Here is a 25,844-nt window from a genome sequence, read left to right on the forward strand (position 1 = left end):
CTCCTCCTGACCCCTGCCTTGTCTGTTTGCAAAACCGAAGAGTGAAATTGCGGCCGTCAACCTCCGGTGGCGCTGGCAAACTGTGCCGGTTTTGACAGGTAAACACATACATTTACAAAATCCCGCATGCGACTGCCGTTCTTTTACTTTCGCGATCACTTTCGCTTGTTTTTAACAGGGCAGCAGGCCCAGGTGGGCTGATTCTCTGCCATGTGTGGCTCCCGGATGCAGGCCCCAGTGATTCTTTGGCCCACCAACACCAGCCAGCCGCGGCCCGATGCTGCACGTCCTCAGACAGCGCTCCCTGTCATCGCTATCGCAGGAGCGCAGTCTTGTCCGTCCGTCCAAGATGGGAGGACGAGCCTGGTCCCCAGGTTCTCTCACCCCGTACCAGTTCTGGGACGCACGGGCACCCTCTCACCTGATGACCGCTAAGGCAGCAAGGGGCTGCCTCTAGTTTTCCTAATCCGGGCACTGGTCTGGCCCCAGAGCCCCGCCTGATGTCCTGGGAATCTCCTGGTCTCCACTCTGGGGCAGGCCCAGCCCAGTTTCCGCAGGCCTTTGCTCCATCTCCCCGGTCCCAGCTTTGTTCCTGCGGGGATGTGTGTCCCTGTGTTCTGTTTCACCCCCAGCGGGGGCTCCCCTCTCCGGCTCCGCAGATAGCTGGGCCTCCAACACAGAGCAGTCGCAGCCCAACGCTGCACTGCTACACACGGCACTCCCTGCCCGTAGTGAAACCAGGTGGGGTCTGACTCAATGACCCCGATGTTGGCCCCGGCCCCCTCCAACCAGGCCGCAGAAGTTCAGGGTCATCTTCACGGGGGAAGCCTCTCGCCCCAGCAGAGCTCCCGGTCCCCTTGGTGGATTTGTTGTTCTGCTGGCCGTCTGGCCCCGCAATGCAACCCAGCAGGCCGCCGCACTCAGCCACCTGCAAGTCGGCCTCCAGCTCCAAATCGGTGTCATCCTGCCCAGGTCGAGGCTGCGGTGTTTATTAGGCTTCAGACAACTGCCAGGAAGATTCTTGGCTGATCTCAGGATCGTAACTGCAGCATGTTGCAGGATTACTGGGCAGGCCAGCTGGGAGATCGGAGGCTCTCGTCCTGTCGGCCATGATGCTTGGTAACGCCCCCGAAGTATTCAATAAATAATTAGAATCCTTTTAAATCTTAAACCCTTCATACCGGCCCAAAAATATAAAACCGTTTGGAAATGTTAAGAGACTTATCCTTGTGCTGGAGCCTTTATGTAATAACATACATTTGAACTTGTGTGGTTTAAGTACGGCACTTCCACGCAACAGTCGAGAAAAAGGTGGTCCTTGAACTTTAAGTTTGTTCATTTTTCATTTTAAAAATGCAATAACCTTGGAGAGAGCATAAAGCTAAAGGTGTCTGATGAAAGCAACTTCACTATAGAGAGTGTGGCCCCTGAGTATGTGGGTGGGCTAGTGGATGGATGGATGTAGGACATTTTGGTGTTTTGCCGAAATAACAGTCACAAACATAATCAAGGCATTAAGAAGTTATTTCCGCTCTCCTGTGTTTATGCCACAGTCCTGTAAATCATCATTCCTACGTTTATGATATCTAGCTTTACAATAATATGCACTGTACCCTGTTCTATTTTCTAGTGGTGTATAATTAATAGTAAGGCAACTATCTCACTTGCTTCTCGTTATCAGTAGAACCTCTGCAGGGGTTAAGTGCGAGTTTATATAGTACACTCTTAACAAGCATTGGCATAGCCAATAGGTCTCGCTTTTGTGACCTTATAAGTATTTAGTTATGCAGCACAATATCCTTGGTGCAACAACATCAACTGTTGCATGGCTAAACACTTATAAGGTCCCAAAAGCAAGACCTATTGGCTATGCCAATGCTGGTTTCTTTTCAGAGGAATTTTATCTGCAGGTTCCTCTGAAGGAAGTTTGTGTTTGACTGGTGTTTTGGCAGAAATAGGTCCTGTATCAGGATGGATATAAAGCTTCTTCTGTTTAGGATCCAATTTAGCCTTGAGAACATCTAAAATTGGCTCGGGAGACTCAGAGACTGTCCTTTGATTTCGGGCGCCAATATAGTTTTGCTTTTGTGAGCAGGTGGTTTTGGCTCCGAAGCATGTTTTGGAGCGGAGTGTTTCGGCTCCGAACCAGATTTTCCCTTGGTACCGGAGTGTTTCGGCTCTGAACCAGATCTGTCTTTGGAACCGGAGGGTTTCGGATTCGAAGAAGATTTCGGCCAACTCGATCCAGAGCCGGAAGGCCTGATAGTTTGTTTCCGTGCAGAGCCAAGAAGCGGGGCATCAGAAACATTGTCTCAGTGCCGACCTTGTCCCGAAGGCAGAGGTGGTGCCGTAAGCCTTATGTGTTTTGGAAAAAGTTTTGGGGGTCAAGGGGTCTTCGGTACTCATGGCACCTGGTCCTGGAGGCGCATCTTCCGACTCCAAGTCGATCTCAGGTTCATAATCAGACTCTGTAACAGAGATGGCCTCTTCTTCTTCTGCCGACGCTTCGACGTATTCATGCTCCGATTATTCTCTGAAGCTAACCAGAGTGTGTTGAATGCTTTGGTGTTGCATTTCTCGTTGTCGAGCCAATGATCGCATAGTTTTCTTCGACCGAAACGATTTACAGGCGTCGCAGTTTTCTTACTTGTGCTCCGGTGAGGCACAGGTTACAAACTTGATGTAGATCGGTGCGAGGGTACTTGGCAAGGCACAAAGACAGAATTGGAACTGAGTACGTTCCATCGGCGGAAGGGTAGACCGGCGCGGCTAGGCCAGAGGGCCGTCCCTATGTGTCCAACGGAAAATAGAGTGTTTCCTGATCGATTCGATAACCGGAGAACAGGGAAACGCGTTCAAGAACAATAACGGCGAGGGTAGAGTGGACTGTGCACTGAGGGGAAACTGAAGAACTGTTTCTAACCGGAGTGCAGCAATACACGTCTGAACCCAATGGCGGAAAAAAACAATCCAACAATGGAGTCGATGCCCATGCACACTAGCACCGAAAGAAGGAGTCACCTTACCTCGTGACTGGAAAGAATTCTTCGAAAAGAAAAACAACTTGCGAACATCCGGACACAACACTAGATGGCAGGAGTATGCAAAGCATGCATATCTACAGCACACATGCCTCGAACACACAGACTACTGACAATTTGCTTGCCAAAGGGTATGGCTCCCCCGATAGAAGATTGTGTCACTTGGGGTACAATCTTCGCTGCCATATATACCAGAACACATGATACCCCTTCCATATCAGTCATTCCAGATGTACTGAAACAGATTCAGAACGAGTAAGGGGCAGAGCCTGCCTTAGATCTGGGGATGAAACTGATGGGCAATTTTACCCAGGTATCAGCCATTATGTTGAGTAACATAAAAGGGGAGGTAGCAGCAGTGACTAAACGCCAACGCCTCTGGGAATTAAAACCAGCACAGAAGGAGCTAGAATTGCCTAAGATTATCGAAGATACACATGATAATCTGGGAGCAAGACCTGGGAAACTAATAGTTGAGAGCTATTCTGAAAAAGATAACTAAGCAAGCACCCGATTCTTCAAAGAAGAAATGGGATAATAAACAAAAAATAAACAAAACAGAAGAGTCACAGGGTGGGTCTCCTCAACAGGAACACACTGAAGAACAAGTTACTTACCTTCGGTAACGATGTATCTGTAAGAAACATTAGTTAGTTAGATTCCTCACCTTAGAATATCCCCAGGCGTCAGACTGGATCCGGAAGATTTTTCGTCAGCAATAGCCCTTGCGCGTCGCTAGGCGTCGTCTGCGGCTCCGCGTCCGTCGTCGGCGTCGTGCGCCGGAATGACGTCGGAGTACTTAGACGCCGCCCTCGTGCGCTGACGTCAGTTCTTGTACATAGCTTTCCGCGCCAGGTACGCAGAGCCATGCAAGAGACCGACACTGGTGCCAAAAAGAAATCTAGGGGCCTGAAAAGGACAACCTCAACCCTAGATGTCAGATCGCAGAACGGGGAGGATGGGTGGGTCGGTGAGGAATCTAACTAATGTTTCTTACAGATACATCGTTACCGAAGGTAAGTAACTTGTTCATCTGAAAGAAACACGTTAGTTAGATTCCTCACCTTAGAATAGATACCCAAGCAATACCATCCCCGGTGGTGGGTCTGCGAACCAAGATCACACCAGAAAGTCCTAGAGGACAGAACGGCCAAAGAAGCCATCCCTTCCGGACTTGGCTGTCAAGGCAATAATGCCTGGCAAACGTGTGTAGCGAAGCCCACGTCGCCGCCAGACAGATGTCCTGCAAAGGGACACCCCGTCCCAAAGCAGTAGTAGCCGCCGTGGCCCGAGTAGAATGGGCGCGCAGCCCAACAGGAGGGTCCTTTTTTGCCAAGGAATAACAAATTTTGATGCACAAAACGACCCACCGAGAGATGGTCCGTTTGTGCACAGCTTTCCCCTTCTTAGCACCCATGTATCCAACGAAAAGTTGGTCGTCCACCCGGAACTGCTTTGTGCGGTCCAGATAAAAGGAGAGTGCACGTTTTGGGTCCAGACGGTGGAGCCTCTCTTCCTCTTTGGAAGGATGCGGAGGCGGAAAGAAGGTGAGCAAGGTGACAGACTGCCCAAGATGAAAGGGGGTCACCACTTTCGGAAGAAAGGAGGGACGAGGCCGAAGGACAACCTTGTCCGGATGAACAGAGAGAAAAGGAGGCTTTGATGATAAAGCCTGGAGCTCACTCACCCGTCTAGCCGAGGTGATGGCTACCAGAAAAGCAGTCTTAAGCGTCAGCAGACGAAGAGGACAATTATGAAGAGGTTCAAAGGGAGCGCACATCAGAAATGTGAGAACAAGATTTAAGTCCCACTGAGGCATTACAAAAGGGACAGGAGGGAACGTGTGAGTAATGCCTTTTAGAAAGCAGGTAACCACAGGGGACTTGAAAAGAGAAGGCTGATCAGGAAGCCGCAAGAAGGCAGAGATGGCAGCAAGATAACCTTTCAAGGTGCCCAGGGCAGAGCCCTGCCGGGCCAAAGAAAGAAGAAAGAGGAGGACCTCAGAAAGAGGGGCGGAAAGGGGATCCACAGCCTTTGCTGTGCACCATGCCACAAATTTGTTCCACCGGCAGGCGTATACCGTCTTTGTGGAGGGACGCCTGGCTGCCAGAATGATATCACAGACTTCAGGAGGCAAGTCAAATGGCATCAACTGCCGCCGCTCAATCTCCACGCATGGAGGTGGAGGCTGGACAGATTCGGGTGGAGGACCGTCCCCTGCTGCTGCGACAGAAGATCCTCCCAAAGGGGCAGACGTATCGGAGGATCGGTCAACATACTGAGTAGCTCGGGATACCAGTACCTTCGTGCCCAATCCGGAGCCACCAAGATGACTTGGGCCCGGTCGTGCCTGATCTTCTTCAGCACTCTGGGCAGAAGTGGTATAGGCGGAAAGGCGTACAACAGACCGCAACTCCACTCGTGACGAAAAGCGTCGCCGAGCGAGTGCCGCCTTGGAAATTCCAACGCGCAGAACTGCTGACATTGCACGTTCTCTTCGGTGGCAAATAGATCTAACCAAGGCTCTCCCCACTGCTGAAAGAGACCTTGCGCCACTTCGGAGTTCAGACGCCATTCGTGATCCATCATGCACCGGTGGCTGAGTTCGTCTGCTCTGGCGTTCAGAGAGCCCGCCAGATGTTGAACCACTAGGGTGACGCCCTGGTGTTCCAGCCACGTCCAGAGGCGCAGAGCCTTTGTTGCAATACCACATGGCGGTGGTGTTGCCCGTGAACACCTGCACGACTCTTCCCCTGACAGAGGGAAGGAAGGCTTTCAGTGCAAGTCCGATCGCTCTCAACTCCAACAGGTTGATGTGGAGGCGAGACTCCGCCGGAGACCAGAGGCCTCTGATCTCCGCCTCTCCCATATGGCCACCCCATCCTAGGAGGGACGCATCCGTCACTACGACATGCTCCGGTTGGGGAAGGGAGAGGCTCTTACCCGTGACCCCATCGCGGTCCGTGAGCCACCACTGCAACTGCTGTGCAGTGCCCTCCGAGATCAAGACATGGTCGGACAGGTCGCCGTGATGCTGGGCCCACTGAAACTTCAGGTCCCACTGCAGAGCCCACATGCGCCGCCTGGCGTGATGCACTAGTAGGGTGCAGGAGGCCATCAGCCCCAGAAGCCGAAACACTAGCCTGACCGAAACCCAGGATAGAGGCCGAAAGATGGGAATCAGGGCCTGAATATCCCGGACCCGCTGTTCCGGCGGATAGACCCGGAACTGCGCCGAATCGAGAACCGCTCCGATGAAGAGGAGCTTCTGAGAGGGACTCAGGTGTGACTTCGGCACGTTTATGGAAAACCCCAGCAAATGCAGGAGATCCGCCGTAGTCTGGAGGTGGGAGACGACTGCCTGGAGCGAGCCCGCCTTCAACAACCAGTGGTCGAGATAGGGGAAGACTCGAACCCCTGATCCGCGCAGATGAGCTGCGACCACCGCCATCACTTTCGTGAACACCCGAGGGGCACTGGTAAGGCCGAAGGGGAGCAGGGTAAACTGAAAGTGCTCTTGACCCACCGTGAACCGCAGGTTTCGCCGGTGGGCCGGCAGGACGGGGATGTGGAAATATGCGTCCTGCAAGTCCAACGCTACCATCCAGTCTCCAGGGTCTAGGGCAGCTAGAACCTGAGCCAAAGTTAACATCTTGAACCTTTCCTTCCGGAGAAAGGCATTGACGTTCCGGAGGTCCAAGATAGGGCGTAGGCCCCCTTTGCCCTTCTTGGGAACCAGAAAGTAGTGGGAATAACAACCACGACCTACTTCTGGGCTCGGAACGCGCTCGACGGCCCCCTTGGCCAAGAGGGCCGAAACTTCCTCGTGGAGAAGATTCAAATGATCCCCCGAGATACGGTGGTGCTGCGGTGGCATGGCTGGAGGGGTCGTCTCGAAGGGGAGGGAGTAGCCCCTTCGGACGATTTGCAGCACCCACCTGTCCGATGTGATGGACCGCCAGTGGAGCAGGTGATGGCGAACTCTGCCGCCCACTGGCGTGGAATGGGTTGATTCTGCAGCTGGTGGCTAGGCGGACGTGAGGAGGCACCCCTTCCTTGGCCACGAAAGGGTCGAAAGGCGGAAGTTTGCGACCGCGGGGCCGAGAGGCCCAAGGACTTGGCCGTAGCCCGGGAGTCCTTAAAGCGATTCAGCGCACTGTCCGCTTTCTCACCAAAAAGGCGAGTGCCATCAAAGGGCATGTCCATGAGAGTGCTCTGGACATCTCCCGAAAAGGACGTGGACCGCAGCCAGGCGTGACGTCTAAGTGCCACCGTGGTAGAAATCGCCCTACCCAGCGAGTCTGTAGTTTGAAGCCCACATCTGATTGCATGTCGTGCTGCATCCCTCCCATCGGCCAGAGCCTGGGTAAGTCGTGTCTGGGCCTCCTCCGGGCACAGGGGCAGCACGTCCTGTCCGTATCCCACAGAGAGTGGGAATAACGGTCCAAAAGACAGGCGGCGTTCAAGGACCGCAGACCCAAACTAAGGGAGGAGAACAGCTTTTTGCCAAACTTTTCCAGTCTCTTGGAATCCCGGTCCGGCGGAGCGGTCGGGAAGGAGGATTGGGAGGTAGAAGCCTGGATAACCAGGCTCTCGGGGGTGGGGTGTTGGGACAGAAAACTGGGGTCGCCCGGAGCAGGGCGGTGGCGCCTGGCGACGTTCCTGTCCACAGGAGGAACTGTGGAGGGCTTGGACCAGGTGCCCTGCAGAACGTCAATGAGGGCCTAATTGAACTGCAGCAGAGGCTCAGTGGAGCTTGCTGCAGACTGAAGCACCTCAGTGAGGACGTTAGTCCTCACAGCCACGGCAGGCAGCTCGAGCCCAAGGGCTGCGGCCGCCTTGCGCAGCACCACAGAGAAAGCAGCACCCTCCTCCGAAGCCACAGTCGGAGGAAAGATTAATCCAGTGTCTGGTGAGGTATCCAGACCACTGGCCTCCCCCAGTTCATCTGCCCAGTCCTGTGACAGCTGAGCCTGAACGGCCATAGGATCCTCGGACCCCTCCCATTCGCCCCCATCATCCGATTCCTGGTAAACAGGAGGAAGGATCGGAGCCGGACGATAGACATAATGTGTCTCTAACGGCGCCGTACGCGGCGTCCATCGACGCCGTAACGGCGCCGGGTCCGGAGCGGGGCTGAACTGGGGCTCGACGCCGACGGAGCCGGCGTCGGAGGTGGAACCGGTGTCAACGCCGGCGGAGGAGGCGTGACTAGGTCGACCGGCGTCGGCGGGGACGAGTCCCTCGGGAACCTGCGGCGTCGAGGCCGGAGCCGGCGACGGTGCCGGAGCCGCCGGCATGCAAGGTTGCCCAGTCGGGTCTGCGGGGCCTGAAGGCGCGCCAGCGGGCGTCGACGGCGGAGCCAGGCTCCTCATGGCCGAGAGGAAGGCACTGACTTCCGCCGACGTCGCGTCAGTCCCAGGGACCGGCAGGTATGGGGACTTGCGCGGCGCCTGCGGCTCCGCTGGAGCCGCGGGGGTGGAACCACCCTGACCCTCGGCCGAGTCGCGCGACCGGCGAGGGGGAGTCCGAAGAGCGGTGTCGCCTCTTGGACTTCTTGGAGTGCTTCGACTTACCCGAAGACTTGGAGCCAGATGAGCGATGATGGCTGCGGCTCCGCGACCGATCCTTGGACCTCCTCCTGGACCGGGATCGAGAGGGGCGCGGAGCCGAGTGGCGAAGCTCGAGGAGCTTACGGGACCGCTCCCGTCTAGCCTTCGAGGTCAGGGCCTTGCAGTCCGAACACGACTCCGCGTCGTGGTCGAGGCCCAAACAGTAAAGGCACCGGCGGTGATGATCCGTAACCGACATCAAGCGGTTGCAGTCAGCACAGGCTTTGAAACCAGGCATCCTACCGGCACCGGAGTCGAGACAAGATCAAAAAGGATCAAAAAACTTAGTCAAAAAAGACTAAAAGGGGTAGCTCTCCCGGATCTGCGCTTACTTGCGCGGAAAAAAGAAGAACTGACGTCAGCGCGCGAGGGCGGCGTCTAAGTACTCCGACGACGTCATTCCGGCGCACGACGCCGACGACGGACGTGGAGCCGCAGACGACGCCTAGCGACGCGCAAGGGGTATTGCTGACGAAAAATCTTCCGGATCCTGTCTGACGCCTGGGGATATTCTAAGGTGAGGAATCTAACTAACGTGTTTCTTTCAGATAGAAAATACAATCTGAGAAACCGTGACATTATTAGAAAATTGAACAGGTATCAGGATACTGATACAGGTTTATCTCATTGCTTTCAGGAGACATCTGAAAAGCGCTCGGAGAGAGAGGGACAGTCACTGTACAAATCGGAAGAGCAAGTCAAGCAGAAAAGGGAGACACATCGCACTTTGGACTACATCATTAAACAGAAAAACAAACAATTCCTTCAAAACCTCAATTTAAAAGGAAGAAGGTAGTGGGGAGTAAAATTAGAATTGCCCTGGGTACTGAAGATTCTGCTTTTGAATAGGGAATAGACAGTGACGATGCTGAACAGCACAGCAGAAGTCACAATAGTAAGCCAGAACTTGATGGATTATCTGTGGGTAGTAGCACTGAATGAGCATATCATGGTGGAAACACCTGATACAAGGGTAAGTGTCCCACATCGTGTACACGAAATAACGCTCCAAATGGAAGTGGACATGCCCAGGCAAGTAAGGGCTCGGTCTCTTTTGGGAGAGCCTGACCTATGGTTGCAACATTCTTTTGGCCGAAAAGGATTGGCCATCTGAGGTCGTAATAGATTGCCAAATGGGAAAATAAGTAATTTTAGCTGCTTTCTGCAACCTTGTACCAGAATCAGTTAAAAAACAAGTCATACACGCAGGACTGGGCGGTAGCACTAGCTCCTGCATTTTACTGCAATTATGTTGGTTGGGATGATAAATCGCCTCATTACGAGATCCCATTAAAATAAATTCCTCAACCACAGAGACAATACCCAATAAAGTTTGAGGCAAAGAAACAAGTCGGGGAGGTCTAAGATCAACTTGAATACCAGGGTGCGATAGAAAATTGCGCCTCACCCATGAATAATCCAGTGTTTCCTGTAATGAAACTCGATAATTCATATCATCTAGATTATAAGCATTTAAAGGCATCCACACACACATTTGCCGTACAAAATGGACACAGTGAAGCACTTATGAATAACATCGTGCGGAAAAAATACAAAACACTAGCCATCTCAAATGAATTTTTCTGCCAAAATATAGCGCATGAGAGCAGATATTTGACAGCATTCTTAGCGCTAGGCTCTAAATGCCAATTTTGTCGATTATATTATAGGATATAAGAATAGCCCCGGGTTGTTTTCTGCCAGGCTAACAGTTACTTTCAAAATTTTGATGATGAATTAATGGAACACTTGTCTAGGGTGAACCACATAATTCTTGGGTTCGCCCGCTTGGGATACAAATGTAATTTAAAAAACATCTAGTATTGCCCACCTCAGGGTCCTATTTTTTGCGGTCTGAAGTCTCGTGATGGGTGTCTAGTTTGTGACTAAGACGGGGTCCTTGACTCTATCCCATCAGGTAATGGGGTTGGATCGTCCCTTGGACACACTCCTCTACATGAGTAACACTCTTTAGGGGAGGAGTGAGAGACACCTGCCAGTTTTCCCTTTCTCTGAAAAAATGGACACAGATTCCTTTTAAGACTTAGAAAACTACCCAGTGTGGCTCAAATAATTTGAGGGTAACAACTGGAGAGGCGTGGAACTATTAAGAGGAGGGGTGGGGCATCTCTTTATAGACTGAAGTCAAGGACGGCTTAGCTTCTGACATACTGTTGGCTTTGGGTCCATAGAGGTACAGGAGTCAAACATTGAGGGATCATGGACAAATCCCAGGCACTGCATGCAGATGATGTAGTTTATGCTCACAATAATCTTTGAAGAAGTTTGAAAACTGAGGAGAATCTCCAGTCCCATGTCAGTAAGGTACAGAAAAATAGGAACCGACATGCACATCAGGTTGCGCCCTATATATATCGGTTATCACTTTCTGCAGGAGTGGAGTTGCATGGAACCGCCTGGCAGTGTCTATCCCCTTGGGGATATTCATATGGTGAGGAATGTGCAGTGAAAACGTATCCATCAGAAAGACAATATCCGTAGGATGCGAGTTATATATATATATTTTTTAAACTTTCCCCAACCATCTTCCATTCTGTAACAAGTCTGTTACAAGGCCCCTGTTGTAGTTTGTATTAAAAATTGAAACCTTTGCATAACAGTACCACAAATGCATATTTAATAAACAAATAAAGCAAATGCTGGTCCATTGTTCACTCCTAACTGAAGACATCAACAACGCTGCAAATAAGGAGTGCTGTCATTTTTCCTACTGCTGGTCCGATTAGTTAAATACTTGCAGCAAACTTTGAGAAATATTACTCACTAGCTGCTGTAGAACCCCAGCACACCAGCCCACATTCCAAGCTGGCTTGCCACTGTAAATCACAAAATTGATACCTTTAATACACATGAATAAAGTACACAGATGCATTAACAAATTCAGTTGTTTTGCCTGGAGAGAAATATGAAAGGTGGCTACCTTGAAGTTGATTCTTTAATTTCTTCTTTTCAGGGTCACCAGACTCTCCTTCTCCATCACTTTCATTTCTAATTAAACAGGAACACAGGTTATATTATGATTTACACAACAAATATTGTGGATTCTATGCTATACAATTTCCAGGGACCAAACAAAAGTTACTAATGCTTAATTTAAAATGGTGTAGTTAATTATGAGCTTCGGAGTTCTTTCCTTCAGGGGTCAATTGATTGTTGAAGTCAAAGCGAGGTTAAAATGAAAGGCCTCACTGAGTGTCACATCTTGCAGTGAGCTGTTGAATACAATCACTCCATTTTGCATGACTACAATTATCACAAAGTCATTAAATCAAATTCAGCTCTATTCGATTTTTTCTTACGGTAAAAATCATAAAAGCACAGTTAAAAACATTTCACATTAAATTTCATGAAGATAAGAAAAACGGTTGGAAAGGGTCAAAAGACACAAAAATGACATCACATTAAAAAACTTTACATTGTATTCCTATATCTGATAAATTTCTAGAAATTGTAACGTCAGGAAAGCTGTTCTGCATTGTCTTAGGCCAAAGTTCTTCAAAACGGGAATTAAAAACCTTTTCCTAGGTAAAGTATAATATTTTCAGAATAAGATACAGTGCAACATTGATTGAGTTGAAAGGTCATCATATGGACATGGGAGTAAATTTCTCGACCAATCAATTTCTGGAAAAGTAATCATTCTAAAAAAAGACCCAAAACGAAAGCGAGTTAAAAGCATACGACTAAAACTTCCCTGAACCTGTACCAGATACGGTTGAATGCCTGGACATATTAACATCAGATGGTTATCCATGACAGTTATTTTTTCTCTCTCAATGAGCCAACGCTTATTCTCTAGATAGTTCAGGCAACCTATTTTCAGGGTTTTTCTAGGTATTATTCCCAAACACTCTGGTGTATCAAAATATTCAGGCTGGCCAATATCATAGGACAATTTTTTTATGTAATTAATCCATGGTATATTAGTCACCCTATCCAGTTTTAAACAATCTAATTACATCCCGGTTAAAACCGGTCTCCAAGGTAGCCCAGACCTTATGCCAAAGTAAAAGAGCGTTAATTTTAATAATGTAGGAAATAAACGGGAGGACTATTTCCCTATGACAGCTAAAAGTAGCAGTGGAGCTAGGAACTGCCAGCAGATAACAGATAAAGGCATTTTCACAGTATTGAATTTGTTGGGCATCGATGATGCCCCAAATGCCTGCCCGTATGTCGCTGTTGATATACATTTTGCTTTATAGATGTCTATTAACTCAGGGGCAGGTCTACAGCCTAATTTTCCTGAGAAGTTAATGACTACTCCTATTGCTCTAGAAAACATTAGTTTTCTAGCCTGCATGGCCGATTTCCATGAACCCGTTCTATCAAAGTTTATTCCCGGATAGGAAAACTTATCTGTACATTCGCTTTTTTAATATCAATAAAAAGATGGCATTTTTTACTCCTTTTGGTTCCACAGCTCACTGCATATGTCTTACTAATATTTACATTTAGGCCCCTTTCTTGTATGTAATTAACGAAGTTAGTGACAGTTCTTTGTAAGCCTATCTGCGTTCGTGCCATGATAACTGCGTCGTCCTCATACAATAATATTGGAACATGAGTATTCATGATGATTGGATAATCCTGCCGATGTTCAATCAGGTATTCACCAAGGGTGTTAATGTACAAGGAAAAGAGGAAAGGGGCAAGAATACAGCCTTGCCTCACCCCCTTTCTTATACGAAACTTAGTTGAACTCTCCCCCTGCCTCCCTGTATAATCCCTGTATAATTCCTTAATAAATAATAACAAAGGTGGGTCAACTTCCATGTCTTTTAGGACGCGCCACAATTTATCGTGTTTTACACAGTCGAACACTGAGCTTAAGTCAACAAATGTAAGAAAGTTTTAGTTTCTTTGCTAGTATACATTTACTTCTAATTAAAGTCAGATTTAGACCCTGCTCGACCGTGCTAAGCCCCGCACGAAATACATATTGCAAGTTAGATAGCACGCCTGTCTCCTCAGCCCATGTTTCTAGTTTGTTTAAAATTACCCTCCCTACTATTTTCAGGAGGGAATCCAACAGAGATTGGGCGATAGCACCTTGGTTCGTTTCTGTCCCCTTTTTTAAAAATAGGAATCACAATTGCATCCGACCAGCTAGGAATGAAACCATGTCGGCTACAACTAATTAAAACATTGGTTAACAGTGGTGCCCAAAGCCCGATGTCAGTTTTATATATGTCCACTGGGACGCCATCTGGCCCTGGTGCTTTTCCAGAGGCACTCTCAGTTATAGCCCTAGTAACTTCCTCAAGGCAAATATCAATATCTATGGGAAACACTCTAGACTGTGCGTTCTCATCGTTCCCCGCAATTAATGTGGAGGTCTCGTTACCACAAATGCTCTCATCATTATAGAGACCCGCAAAAAATTCAAACCACTTTCTCAGCAATTACAGTGTCTATAATATCAGTGTCCCTATTCACGAAAAAAGGAGCATTAACAGCTGTCCAAAATCCCACATTATCCTTCCTTACACATGCCAGGTGCAACGCCTGCCACGCTTCCAGTCTCAATTGTGCCTTACGCTTTTTTATCGCCTGTCGATAAAAGGTTCTTGCCTGTCTAATTTCCTCCTTACATCTGGTTTCACTATGCAGACCATTCTTCAGGTGGGTATAGGCTTTACTACATTCTCGGTCAAACCAGCCCTGTGGCTTATGTGATCTCTGCCTCGGCTCCCTCCTTAACAATTTCTGAACCTCACCTGTAATTTTACAGAAGGCATTAAGGATTTCTTCATCATCCCTATTCTGAGAGAGACATATTTCAAGGTCACCATGCGCCCGGTTTACTAATTGTTTAATAAAGACAACAGGGTCCACTTTTGCCCAATTTAAAGAATACCCATTTGTGCTTGAAAGATTAATATTAAAATTATAGTGTGCGTCCTTATTTTTAGTTCTAACCGTCCCCTCATGAGAAAAGATCATACTAATCAGAGAAGGATCACTCATTATACAATCATGTGTTTTAAAAGTACGAACGTTACAAGCATACCTATTTGACAGTAGGATAAAATCAATAATGGAATTACATCCCCTCCCATTAAAAGTGGGCTCAAAAGGTATAAGGGGAATACATAATTTGTTGGCATATCCCAAATCAAACTTGAAGACTATTTCGTTTAACAAATCCCCCAAGGTTGTATGTGAAAAAGGAGTTGGCGTATCATCTTTATCTTTACCTATGCCGCAAATACCCTGTTTGCTATGTTGACACAAAAAACTCTTAAAATCACTATTCCATACAATGCATATGTCCCCCGGCATTTTCTTTTTTAGATTACACAGTGTTTTACATACATTTGCTAACACACTCGAAGTCTGAGCTTTGGGAATATTATTGTAGAAATGTATTAGCCTTATACCATTTCCTCCTCCCATATTTACTGATAAGATCTGGTAATACTCAGTCTCACATGCAAGTTTCATATTAGACACCCCTGCCGTATTGGAGACATAAATGCATAGTCCCCCATTATTACGCTCCTGCTTGCTGATACTAGCTGGGGTATTAAAAGTTCGGAAACCATTAATAGGAGTTTGCTTAACTGTCTAGATTTCTTGTAGACAGATTATGGAGTGTTCTTCTCGGAGGCTTAACCACTGTGGGTCTCTCACGTTAGTGGATAGGCACGCAATGTTCCAAGAGAGTATATTACAAGCTTTGTTGGTAACTAACTTAGCCCGTCCCCCTCCTGATATGTTAGCTATTACATTTCTAGTGTAGTTATCCCCTGCCCCGGTTACTATTGCTACATTGTTGGAATTAGAATCAGGATTGCATGGAGTATTAATAAGGTCCTCATCCATGTCCCCGCCCTCAGTACTATAAACCGCATGCAGCTTGCCATCTATCCGATACTCGTGCAAGAGATCTTGACCATATTAGTCGTCACGAGAGATATCTCTCTGGGGCGATAGGAGTTCAACCCTCCTGTGACCGTCCTCCCTCGCATGCCGTGTTCTTGGTCAATCTATATTTTCCAAGCTCGTTAACGGCTCAAATCTGTTATAGAGGGGGGACAAGCCATGATCAGTATGGGAATCCCTTACACAGTTTGTAAGGTGATTCCTAGCAGGAGGCAGATAAAAAGCCCCTAGAGGTAGGACATTAATTTCGCTATAGTTAAAGAGTGCATTCCCTACCCTTATGAGGATTTCACGCACTAGTATAGGATCGCTAAACGTCGGAACAATACAATCTCCCCGAAAGGTTTTCCGTCCCTGTCCAGGCCATGTTACCCGTCTGACCATTTTAAAGTTTTTGAATAATGCATCAGTAAGATCGTTTTTTCTTCCTAACCACTGCAGTGATTTGTTACGAAGTCCCTCCCAAGACTCATACTCCGATGTATGGACTGTGGGGACGTTGGCTAAAATAACTATGTATGGCGTGGCAGCAGGCGGTAGATCAAGGCGATTACACTCTGGAATCTCAGGGGCTACCCTTATCCCAGTAGATTGTACCCTCCTCTAGTATTGTGTCCATTTTTCTCTACTCGAGACAATTTATGATCACTCTTAACTTCCGTATCATTACTGGGAGGGATAGGTCTTTGCGGTGGCAATCTAGATGCATCATATGTAGTTTCTGAGCTTGATGTCTCTACGGGTCTAATCCTAGTGGGCCTGATGGAATGGGTCCCTACCTGTGGGGTTGAGAGTGTGCTACTGGGGCGGATATCACTACCTTGCACAGTCACCCCCCCTTTAATAACCATTTTCTCTATTGTCTCCTCTAAAACTCCCTTCTGAATTCGCCAATCTATCTGTAAGCTTCCCCAATGCTCCCACCCTATAACTATACAACTCATCAATTCTAATCAAGATTTTTTTGTAGTACCAAGGTTTGACCCTTAATTAGTATGTTCGCAGTGGGTCTTCCTGCACTAATGGTATTCCTACGTGCAGGTGTTTTTACTTGTTTACCCAAGTTTTTCCATTTCTAAGTTAACGGTTTTTTACTTAGATTTACCAGGCTCTTCCCCACAGCCAATTTCTCCTCTACAACATCCGGATTTCTACTACGTTTCAGGGGTGGTTGGGGATCATCCTCTAGGTCACTCACAGAAAGATGATCAAAGATCTCCTGAATACACCCATTATGTGTACCCTGATCAACTTGGACCTCACCCGCGGGAGTTACAGATTTGTCAATCGGGCTAGCATTTGTGTTATCTCCTGTTAGCGTGCCCCGACTCCCTTGCGCAAGAGACACTTCTACTGTATGGAGTTGCTCCTCAATAGCCTCCATAGCACCAGTCAAATAAGTCATCAAAGATTTTTGTCCTCCCGCTTTTAGAGCTGCTGTAGCTGTGTGTCCCGTCTTCCTCTTACCCATTGCTGGACTTAGACTTACGAACCAGGACCGGGATGCAGGATTCCCAATCACACAAACGGAAAAAAACAAAGTGTACAAAATGTCCGACCAGCTTTAGGGGGGTTGCCCAGCCCAGCCCAGCCCTGCCTTAGACGGGCTAAGCCGGGCCCGTCTTGGCCCCGGGCTTCGCGCAGCTCGTGCCCGGCGTTGCGGGACCGGCTCCATCAAGTTATGGCATCCTCCAGGGATCAGGGGTAAAGTGCGGTGTGCCCAGAGAAGTCAGGGTCCTGCCTGAAAGTGCAAAGTACGTTCCGTGACAGAGCGGTCTTCCAGCGCTGCGGGACCTGCTCAGTCGAGTTATGGCATCCTACAGGGATCAGGGGTAAAGTGCGGTGTGCCCAGAGTAGTCAGGGTCCTCCCTGAAAGTGCAAAGTACGTTCCGTGACAGAGCGGTCTTCCGGCGCTGCGGGACCGGCTCCGTCGAGTTATGGCGTCCTACAGGGATCAGGGGTAAAGTGCGATGTGCCCAGAGTAGTCAGGGTCCTCCCTGAAAGTGCATTCCGTGACAGAGCGGTTTCCTGGCTCTGCGGGACAACCTCCGTCAAGTTATGGCGTCCTCCAGGGATCAGTGGTAAAGTGCGGTGTGCCCAGAGTAGTCAGGGTCCTCCCTAAAAGTGCAAAGTGCGTTACGTGACAGAGCGGTCAAGAATCCTCCAACTGTGCAAACATATGCCACCATTCCGCAACGAAAAACTTAGGGCCTTCAAAATAAACAAGACAAACAGAATCCCAACAGCAGTCCAAATGGTGAAAACCAATGAACCCAGAAACACATTAAGGAACAAGACATTGGTCTAGTTCCAAGGAAAATTAAGCCCAGGCATGGTCAAGGTGTTCGATTTGAAGATGTTGAAAAGGATCAGCACGAGTCTCTCAAAAAGTGGGATTTACATATTTTTCTTTGTCAGATAGCAATGTACCATGGTTTGATTGTATCTGAACTTTGGGCCTAATGATCAGAAATTGGCAAGTAAACAAAAAACATGTTCAATTTGCACTTCACCAATAAAAAGGAAACTATATCTTCCCTAAACTCACCGAAGAAGACGTAACTTTAGAAACTGCACCTCAATCCTTGGAAGTTAACTTCAGGATTTTTCCGTATGTTATAATAAAAAGTTTATTAAGTCAACCTACTCTAATTTATCAGACAACTATCATCCATTTTTCACTCTTGTATCTATAGCCATGTGGTGCACCCTGTGAACCACGAAATTTGAAGGACAATGTGGTGTATTTATGTGCAGAGATATTCTGGTTTTAAGTACAATGGCAACAAGGGACAGCTACAAAGAATGCAAAGCTCTTCCATTTTTTTTTTGTTTGCTTTTCCACTCCCATGACCCCATTTCATTCCAATAGGCCCCTTTCCTTGTTTATAGTCAATATTCAACACCGTTTATCTTTTGGTTTAATATATTGCTTTCTTTTTGTTTAGGGTTTGATATTTGCTTTTCACATGCCCTGAAGGCTTTGGCTGCAGGGGCGTGTTTTAAACAAACAAATACTTTCTTCCACCACCACAAGGGTAGCGTGATTCATATTCAGGCTACTGAGAAGAGGAGCGTTTGCTTAACTTTGGGCGATTTATTTGTAATTAGTTAAACAATTAAAAGTAAGCTTATTTGGAAAAAAACATCAGAAATTCACATGAAAAAACAGTTGAAGTGGAACTAAGGGCCTAATTTGGAGCACGGCGGACGGGTTAGTCTGCCAAAAACGTGACTGATAATCTGCATGGACGTCATTTGGGGGTAGTCAGGGGTCTCAACTGAGACCTCTAGCTTGCTCTCTGCTACTCCTGGCACTTCCTTTGTGGCTCCTGGCCTCAGAGGGGGCAAAATGACATCCATGATATTCTGGAAGTAACAGTGACATTGGATAGAATACAGTTGCAATACAGCAGATGGGACTTTTATCACGTATGTGATGAAGTAACCCATCCATCAAACTCTAAATCTAGAACTAAGTTTCCACTGCAAAATGTTAAAAACTGAGGGCCTGATTTAGATCTTAGGATTTATATTTTGGCAGACTAGATATCCGTCACCGCTGTGACGGACGAACCCGTCCGCTAAGATCTAACTCAGGCCCTAAGTCATCATTTATGGTATGCTGTGAAATTACACACACAAGTGTCATGCACAACTCACACTCTGGCTTCTGTCCTTACACAGTGTGTTTTTACTATCCAAGATGTTTGTTACTATTTTAATGTCTTAAATTCTTGCAATGTTCTTAATGGCAACTAATACCCCAACATCACACAGATGAACCCCCTTACAAACAGGCACAGCTCACACCACCTTCCAAAATGAGCCAGGCTGCACTAACTGCAGCCATGCCACCTCCTGTCAAAGTACCTACTCCTAACAATGTGCAGGTAAAGGATGACCATGACCCACGATAACCCAAGGGTTGTGGTCAGATGGTATGTCAAACTCAGAATTCAGGCTGCAGTATGAATACTGCAGTTGTGGTGCACTATTGGACTCACAATCTATTTTTGTCTTCGGGTTTATGCCAGTATCTTTTTATTTAGTTTGTTTGTAAGTTGGTTAGTTATTGTATTTTTGTTATCACAAACAACTACGACTGACTACCGGTTTAGCACTTAAAATCCCAAAGTCTCCACACTGTTATTACATTCCTGTGCACAAATCTTCCGGAGTACGCCGTAGAACCACTCCACTGCGGTTCAGTTGAAGAATCGAAACAAAATGGAAGGTGCACCAGATAGAGAGAGTCCAAGTCAAACAAAAGTCCTTAATGTTTCCTTTTATTTTCTTCTAATATGAAGAGATAAAAACCCAGCCAACGCGTTTCGTTCCACACTGGAACTTCTTCAAGGCCAATCTAATAGAATTAGGTTTTGACAGCAATAAATATGGCACAGGATTTCGGAAAAAGACGAGTTCGTCTATTTACAACAATTCGTTTTTGCGCTCCATGATACGAGCAAAAATAGAAGGGTTCCACAGTTCTTGGAAGTCCCGTACAATCGGAGCGCTTGAAGATGAGTGCATTGCCGCGGGAATGCACTAATCTTCAAGCGGTCCGATTGTACGGGACTTCCAAGAACTGTGGAACCCTTCTATTTTTGCTAGTATCATGGAGCGCAAAAACGAATTGTTGTAAATAGACGAACTCGTCTTTTTCCGAAATCCTGTGCCATATTTATTGCCGTCAAAACCTAATTCTATTAGATTGGCCTTGAAGAAGTTCCAGTGTGGAACGAAACGCGTTGGCTGGGTTTTTATCTCTTCATATTAGAAGAAAATAAAAGGAAACATTAAGGACTTTTGTTTGACTTGGACTCTCTATCTGGTGCACCTTCCATTTTGTTTTGAGTTATTGTATTTTTTGCTTATTCTCACTTTTTGGTTTTGGGCTCACCACTTTACTCTGCCCTTCTCTTCCCAACCGACAACAAATTAATAAAATAGGACTCTCGCAGGTTTTCTTGCAGGACCAGGTAGAAATACAAGTACGCTTCTAAAATGTACTTTCAAGTAACTTTTCAATCCATTCTTTCTTTTTTCTGTATTTTATTCCATTGTGCTCATCTCCAATGCATAGATCGGTTTGTCTTTATTTATGTACCACCATGGTTAGATGCCCACACGTCTTCAGCCCCGTCGCTGTGCAATCTTCATGCATCAAACCCCCATGGCCTGAGTGCCTGGCCCTGCACCATTCCACGCTTGCGACCAACACAGGTTAGCACAGAATCTGGCTGTGCACAGGAGTGGTTGGCCACAGGCCCTGACCTGCTGCTAGGGCCGAGCCTAATTGCCAGTGCATCCAATCTTGGCTGTGCAGTGTCCTGAGTCGTGCCTGGTGCATAGATGTCAATATGTCCAACACTAACTGTATATCCAAATTCAAACATAAAAGTTTCCGCAAACTTGCAAATTCCAGATGATTAAAAACAAATAAATACAAGCTTTCAGTCAACCAATCGCATCCCTAAACAACCAAATCGGATTGCTGAACTCATGAGCTACACGAACCAAGCATCTTCGGCCCACCTCCGTTCGCTTTGACCCGCTTTCTCTTGATGTCAGCTCCCAGGCGCAATCCTCTCTGAGCTGGTCAGTGTCACACTATTCTGGTGCCTCTTTCCCTTCTGCAGCTCTATCAGCTCACACTCTTTTCCTGCACCTCACTTGGCTCTCTCCCTCCCCCTTGGTAGGCTCTCGGTTTCTTTGTCTCACATTTTTTTCTCTCCCTCTCCCCCTCCTTTTCCTCAAATCACACTCACTCTCTGCCCCTCTCTTGACTCGCACTCTATATGTCCCTCCGTCAGCTCACTCTCTGAGCCTACCTCAGCTCACATTGTCTATCTGCATCTCCTTCGGCTCTCACTGTCTCTGCACCTCTCTTGACAGGTCACTCCTGTGGCCCAATGGCCAGAAGGTGGTGAATCGAGCTATGACTCATCAACGCCACAACTTACAACAACTAAAAAAAAACTAGACAAAGATGCAAGGGCAATGTAAAATGCTCCTATGTCAGAAAGGATACAAACCCTTTATCATCTGTTGAAGCTGGTGGCCCTTCCTTTATTGGCTTGGAATGGTTCTTTTCTTGTTTTTTCAGATATTCTTTGAGTTTTTCTGCTCTATCCAGGTATTCTGTACACTTGCTTCTGATGCTGTGTTTTGCTTTATCACCTTGTGCTTCATCTAAAGAAGGAAAACGAGAACACATGCATATGAAGTATTATTAGAATTTATCAATAAAAACATTAAAGTACAACAATGATTTTCACAAATGAATAACTTCTGTGAATATGTTAGGCTTTTCAAGCCCCATGATTTACGTTGAATAATTCACTGTAAGCATCAGTGACTACAGAGAATAGTAATGTTACTACGACACTCCAGTGTTCAAAAGAGGTCAACCGTATTAAATACTTTAAAGTTTAGAAAGCGTTCATCCAACTATTATATTTATCAAAGCTCCAACTATGGAAGCAAGGCACCACTTTCATAGCTCAAGTCACTCTGGAGCAAAAGGCAGCAATAAACTTTTTTTTATTTTTAAAAAATGTTTTCACTATATTTATTTTGGGCTATTATATTGAATATGCTACTTACCAGTATGCATCTGTTCTTGGCATGTAGGGCTGCTGACATTCATATCTGTGCATAGATCGCCGCCTAGTGTTGGGTCCGGATGTTTGCACGTTGTTGTCCTGGAAGAGTCTTCGAAGTATCCTTGGATAGGTGACTCCTCCCCTGGACTACAGTGCGCATGGGCATCCTCTCCATCCTCAGATTGTTTTTCGCCATTGTGGCAGTGATGGAGTAGATACAGAAAGTGATGACCATGCTTACAGTAATTCTGAGAGCTGCAGCTGCTACAGGCACCGGGGAGGAGGGAGGGCGATATGAATGTCAGCAGCCCTACATGCCAAGAACAGATGCATACTGGTAAGTAGCATATTCAGTTCGAGGCATGTGGGCTGCTGAATTCATATCTGTGCATAGAATATATAGCAGTGCCCTCTATTAGCGGCGGCTACCAGTGCCAGCTGCAGCGGTCTGAAAAAGGGTTTTGAGAACAGCCTGTCCTACAGCTGCCTGCTGTTTTGATTGCACATCTACACAATAGTGTTTGGTAAATCTGTGTGTAGTGGACCAGGTGGCTGCTCTACATATATCATGCAGGGGAATATTTCCCAGAAAAGCCATGGAGGCCCCTAACTTACGTGTTGAGTGGGCTCGTGGGGGAATAGTTAATGTGCGTTTTGCCTGTTGATAACAAATTTGGATACACTTAACTATCCATCTGGCTATCCCTGCTTTGGAGATGGCGTTACCTTTGTGGTGTGGGGCAAAGGCAACGAACAGTTGTTTTGTCTTCCTAAAGGGTTTAGTCCTGTCGATGTAATACATGAGGGCCCTTTTGACATCTAGTGTGTGGAGTGCCCTTTCCGCGACAGTTTGTGGGTTTTGGAAGAAAACGGGCAGTTCAATGGTTTGATTCATGTGGAACTGCGATATTACCTTGGGCATGAATTTGGGGTTGGTACGTAGTACGACCCTGTTGGCATGAACCTGTATAAATGGCTCTTGAACTGTTAGTAGTGGGGTTCACTATCTCTTCTTAAAGAAGTGATCGCTACCAGGAAAGCTACTTTCCAGGTGAGGAATTGAATCTCGCATGAGTGGAGAGGTTCAAAGGGTGGACCCATCAGGCGTGTGAGGACCAGGTTGAGGTTCCACATTGGAGCCGGTGGGTGGCTTGGAGGAATAACTCGTTTGAGTCCTTCCAAGAATGCTTTGATGGCGGGCACTCTGAATAGTGAGAGGTGCTGCCTGGTTTGCAGATAGGCAGATATTGCGGTCAAATGGACACGTATAGAGGTGTACGCCAGATTGCATCGGTATAGGTGTAGGAGGTAACAAATGATGTTTTGGATGGATGCGTCCAGCGGGTTAACGTCATTATTACCGCAATAAATGACGAACCTTTTCCATTTGGCTGCATAGCAAGCTCTTGTAGTGGGTCTCCTGGCCTCCTTGATGATGTCCATACAGTCAGGTGGCAGGTTGAGGTAGCCAAACTCTAGGACTTCAGGAGCCAGATTGCCAGGTTCAGCTGTTGCGGATCTGGGTGCTGAATCTCTCCATGGTTCTGCGTCAAATGCGCGGGTTTGATCCGCAGCCTTTGATGCGGCACCACGGAAAGTTCGAGGAAGGTGGTGTACCATGGCTGGCGTGCCCACGTAGGAGCAACTAGGACGAGTGTCAGGGAGTGTTGTCTGAGTTTGCGAGCCACCAGCGGTATCAAGGGCGCTGGGGGAAAAGCGTACGCAAATCTGCCGGACCAGTTCATCCATATCGCATTGCCCTGCGACTGCGGATGTGGGAACCTGGCGGCAAAGCTTTGGCATTTTGCGTTTTCGCTTGTGGCGAAGAGGTCTATCTCTGGATGACCCCACTGCTGGAAGTACGGTTGGAGTACTGATGGGTGTAACTCCCACTCGTGCATCTGGTGGCTGTGTCTGCTGAGCAGATCCGCCATCTGGTTGTCCTTGCCGGGGAGGTGTTCCGCCATGAGGAACATGTTCCTCTGAATGGCCCACTTCCACATGCTCTGAGCCAGATGAGACAACTGTGGAGAGTGTGTTCCTCCCTGCTTCTGTATGTAGTACATTGCGGTCATGTTGTCCGTCCGAATCAACACGACCTTGTTGCACAGATGTACTTTGAATGCCTTCATGGCCAGGAAGATTGCCATCAGTTCCAGAAGGTTGATGTGCATCTTCTTCTGTTGTGTCGTCCATAGTCACTGCACTGTGTAGTGGAGTACATGAGCTCCCCATCCCTGGAGAGACGCGTCCGCCGTCAGTATTATCTGTGGGACAGGCTCTTGGAACGGTCGGCCCTTGCAAAGGTTTTGTGGATTCCACCAATGCAGAGAGTTGTATGCCCGACCGCTCACCAACACTAGGTCTTTCAACTGTCCTTGAGCCTGATTCCACTGACGTGCTAAGCACTCCTGAAGCGGGCGCATATGTAATCTCGCGTGCGGGACTATGAAAATGCAGGAGGCCATCATGCCTATCAACTGCATAAACACTCGCGCAGGAAGGGAGTGTTGGGGTTTGAACTTTGAAATCAGCATTTGCATGCGGTTGATCCTCACTAAATTTGGCTGAGCTGTGGCTGCCAGAGTGTCTATAGTCGCACCTAGGTACTGTTGTACGTGTGCGGGCTGGAGGTGGGATTTTGGGTAATTTAGTGAGAATCCCAGACTGTGAAGGAGGTGAATGGTGCGGGACATGTGGCTGGCACATTGCTGGGCTGACTTCGCTTGAACGAGCCAGTCGTCCAGGTAGGGGTAGACGTGCATGTGCTGCCTCCGTAGATGGGCCGCCACAGTAGCTAGGCACTTTGTGAAAACCCTGGGTGCTGTTGTCACGCCGAAGGGCAGGACTTTGAATTGATAGTGCTGTCCCTGAACAGTAAACCTGAGGTATTTCTTGTGTGAGGGGTGAATGGGTATGTGGAAATACGCATCCTTGAGGTCCAGTGTGGCCAGGAAGTCTCCCTGCTTGAGAAGCGGAAGGACTTGCTGGAGAGTGAGCATGTGAAAGTGCTCGGAAAGAATGTACCGGTTCAGGGGTCTCAGGTCTAATATAGGTATGAGTGACCCGTCCTTTTTTGGTATTAAAAAGTAGAGGGAGTACACTCCCGTACCTTGCTCGTGGACGGGTACGACCTCTATAGCGCCTTTTAGAAGCATACTTTGCACCTCCTGCTGTAAGAGCGTTAAGTGCTCTGAGGACATAGGACGGTTTCTTGGTGGTATTGTGGGTGGAGTGGAGGTTAGCTCTAGACAGTAACCGTATTTGACAATATCTTTGACCCACCTGTCCGTGGTGATGGAGTTCCACGTGGACAGGAACCTTTGTAGCCTTCCCCCGACAGGTGTTACGTGGTCGGGAGGAAGGGAGAGGGCGTCACTGCTTGTTCTTGGGGGAGGACCTGGTGTTGCCGTAGCCGCGTCCTCTGCCCTTTGTACTGGAGCCACGATATCCACCCCGGGTGTTTTTATCGTAGGTGGTTTGTGTATTGCCCTTGTTGTATGTCTGCTGTGACCCCTGTACTCTACCTGCTCCTTTATTTCCGGGGCGACGAAAAGAGCTGCTCCGAAAGGACTGAGTCTGGAGAGCCCCCATGGACTTTGCAGTGTCCGTGTCTTTTTTGATTTTCTCAAGGGTGGTGTCAACTTCCGGCCCGAATAAATAGTCGGGGT

The 25,844-nt window shown here is 47.7% G+C and overlaps 1 protein-coding gene across 1 annotated transcript in view; it reads right to left on the reverse strand.

Moving 5' to 3' along the window:
* Positions 1–25,844, reverse strand: part of VPS4B (vacuolar protein sorting 4 homolog B) — a 300,050-nt gene that overhangs the window by 203,182 nt on the left and 71,024 nt on the right. Inside the window, exons 3-4 of the mRNA XM_085606937.1 lie at positions 21,604–21,760; positions 11,595–11,662 (exon numbers count right to left, since the gene is read on the reverse strand). Of these exons, the coding sequence (XP_085463063.1) occupies positions 11,595–11,662; positions 21,604–21,760 (225 nt within the window). The remainder of the gene's footprint in view (positions 1–11,594; positions 11,663–21,603; positions 21,761–25,844) is intronic.

This window comes from Triturus cristatus, chromosome 5_2, assembly GCF_964204655.1.
Source record: "Triturus cristatus chromosome 5_2, aTriCri1.1, whole genome shotgun sequence".
Lineage (NCBI taxonomy): Eukaryota > Metazoa > Chordata > Amphibia > Caudata > Salamandridae > Triturus > Triturus cristatus.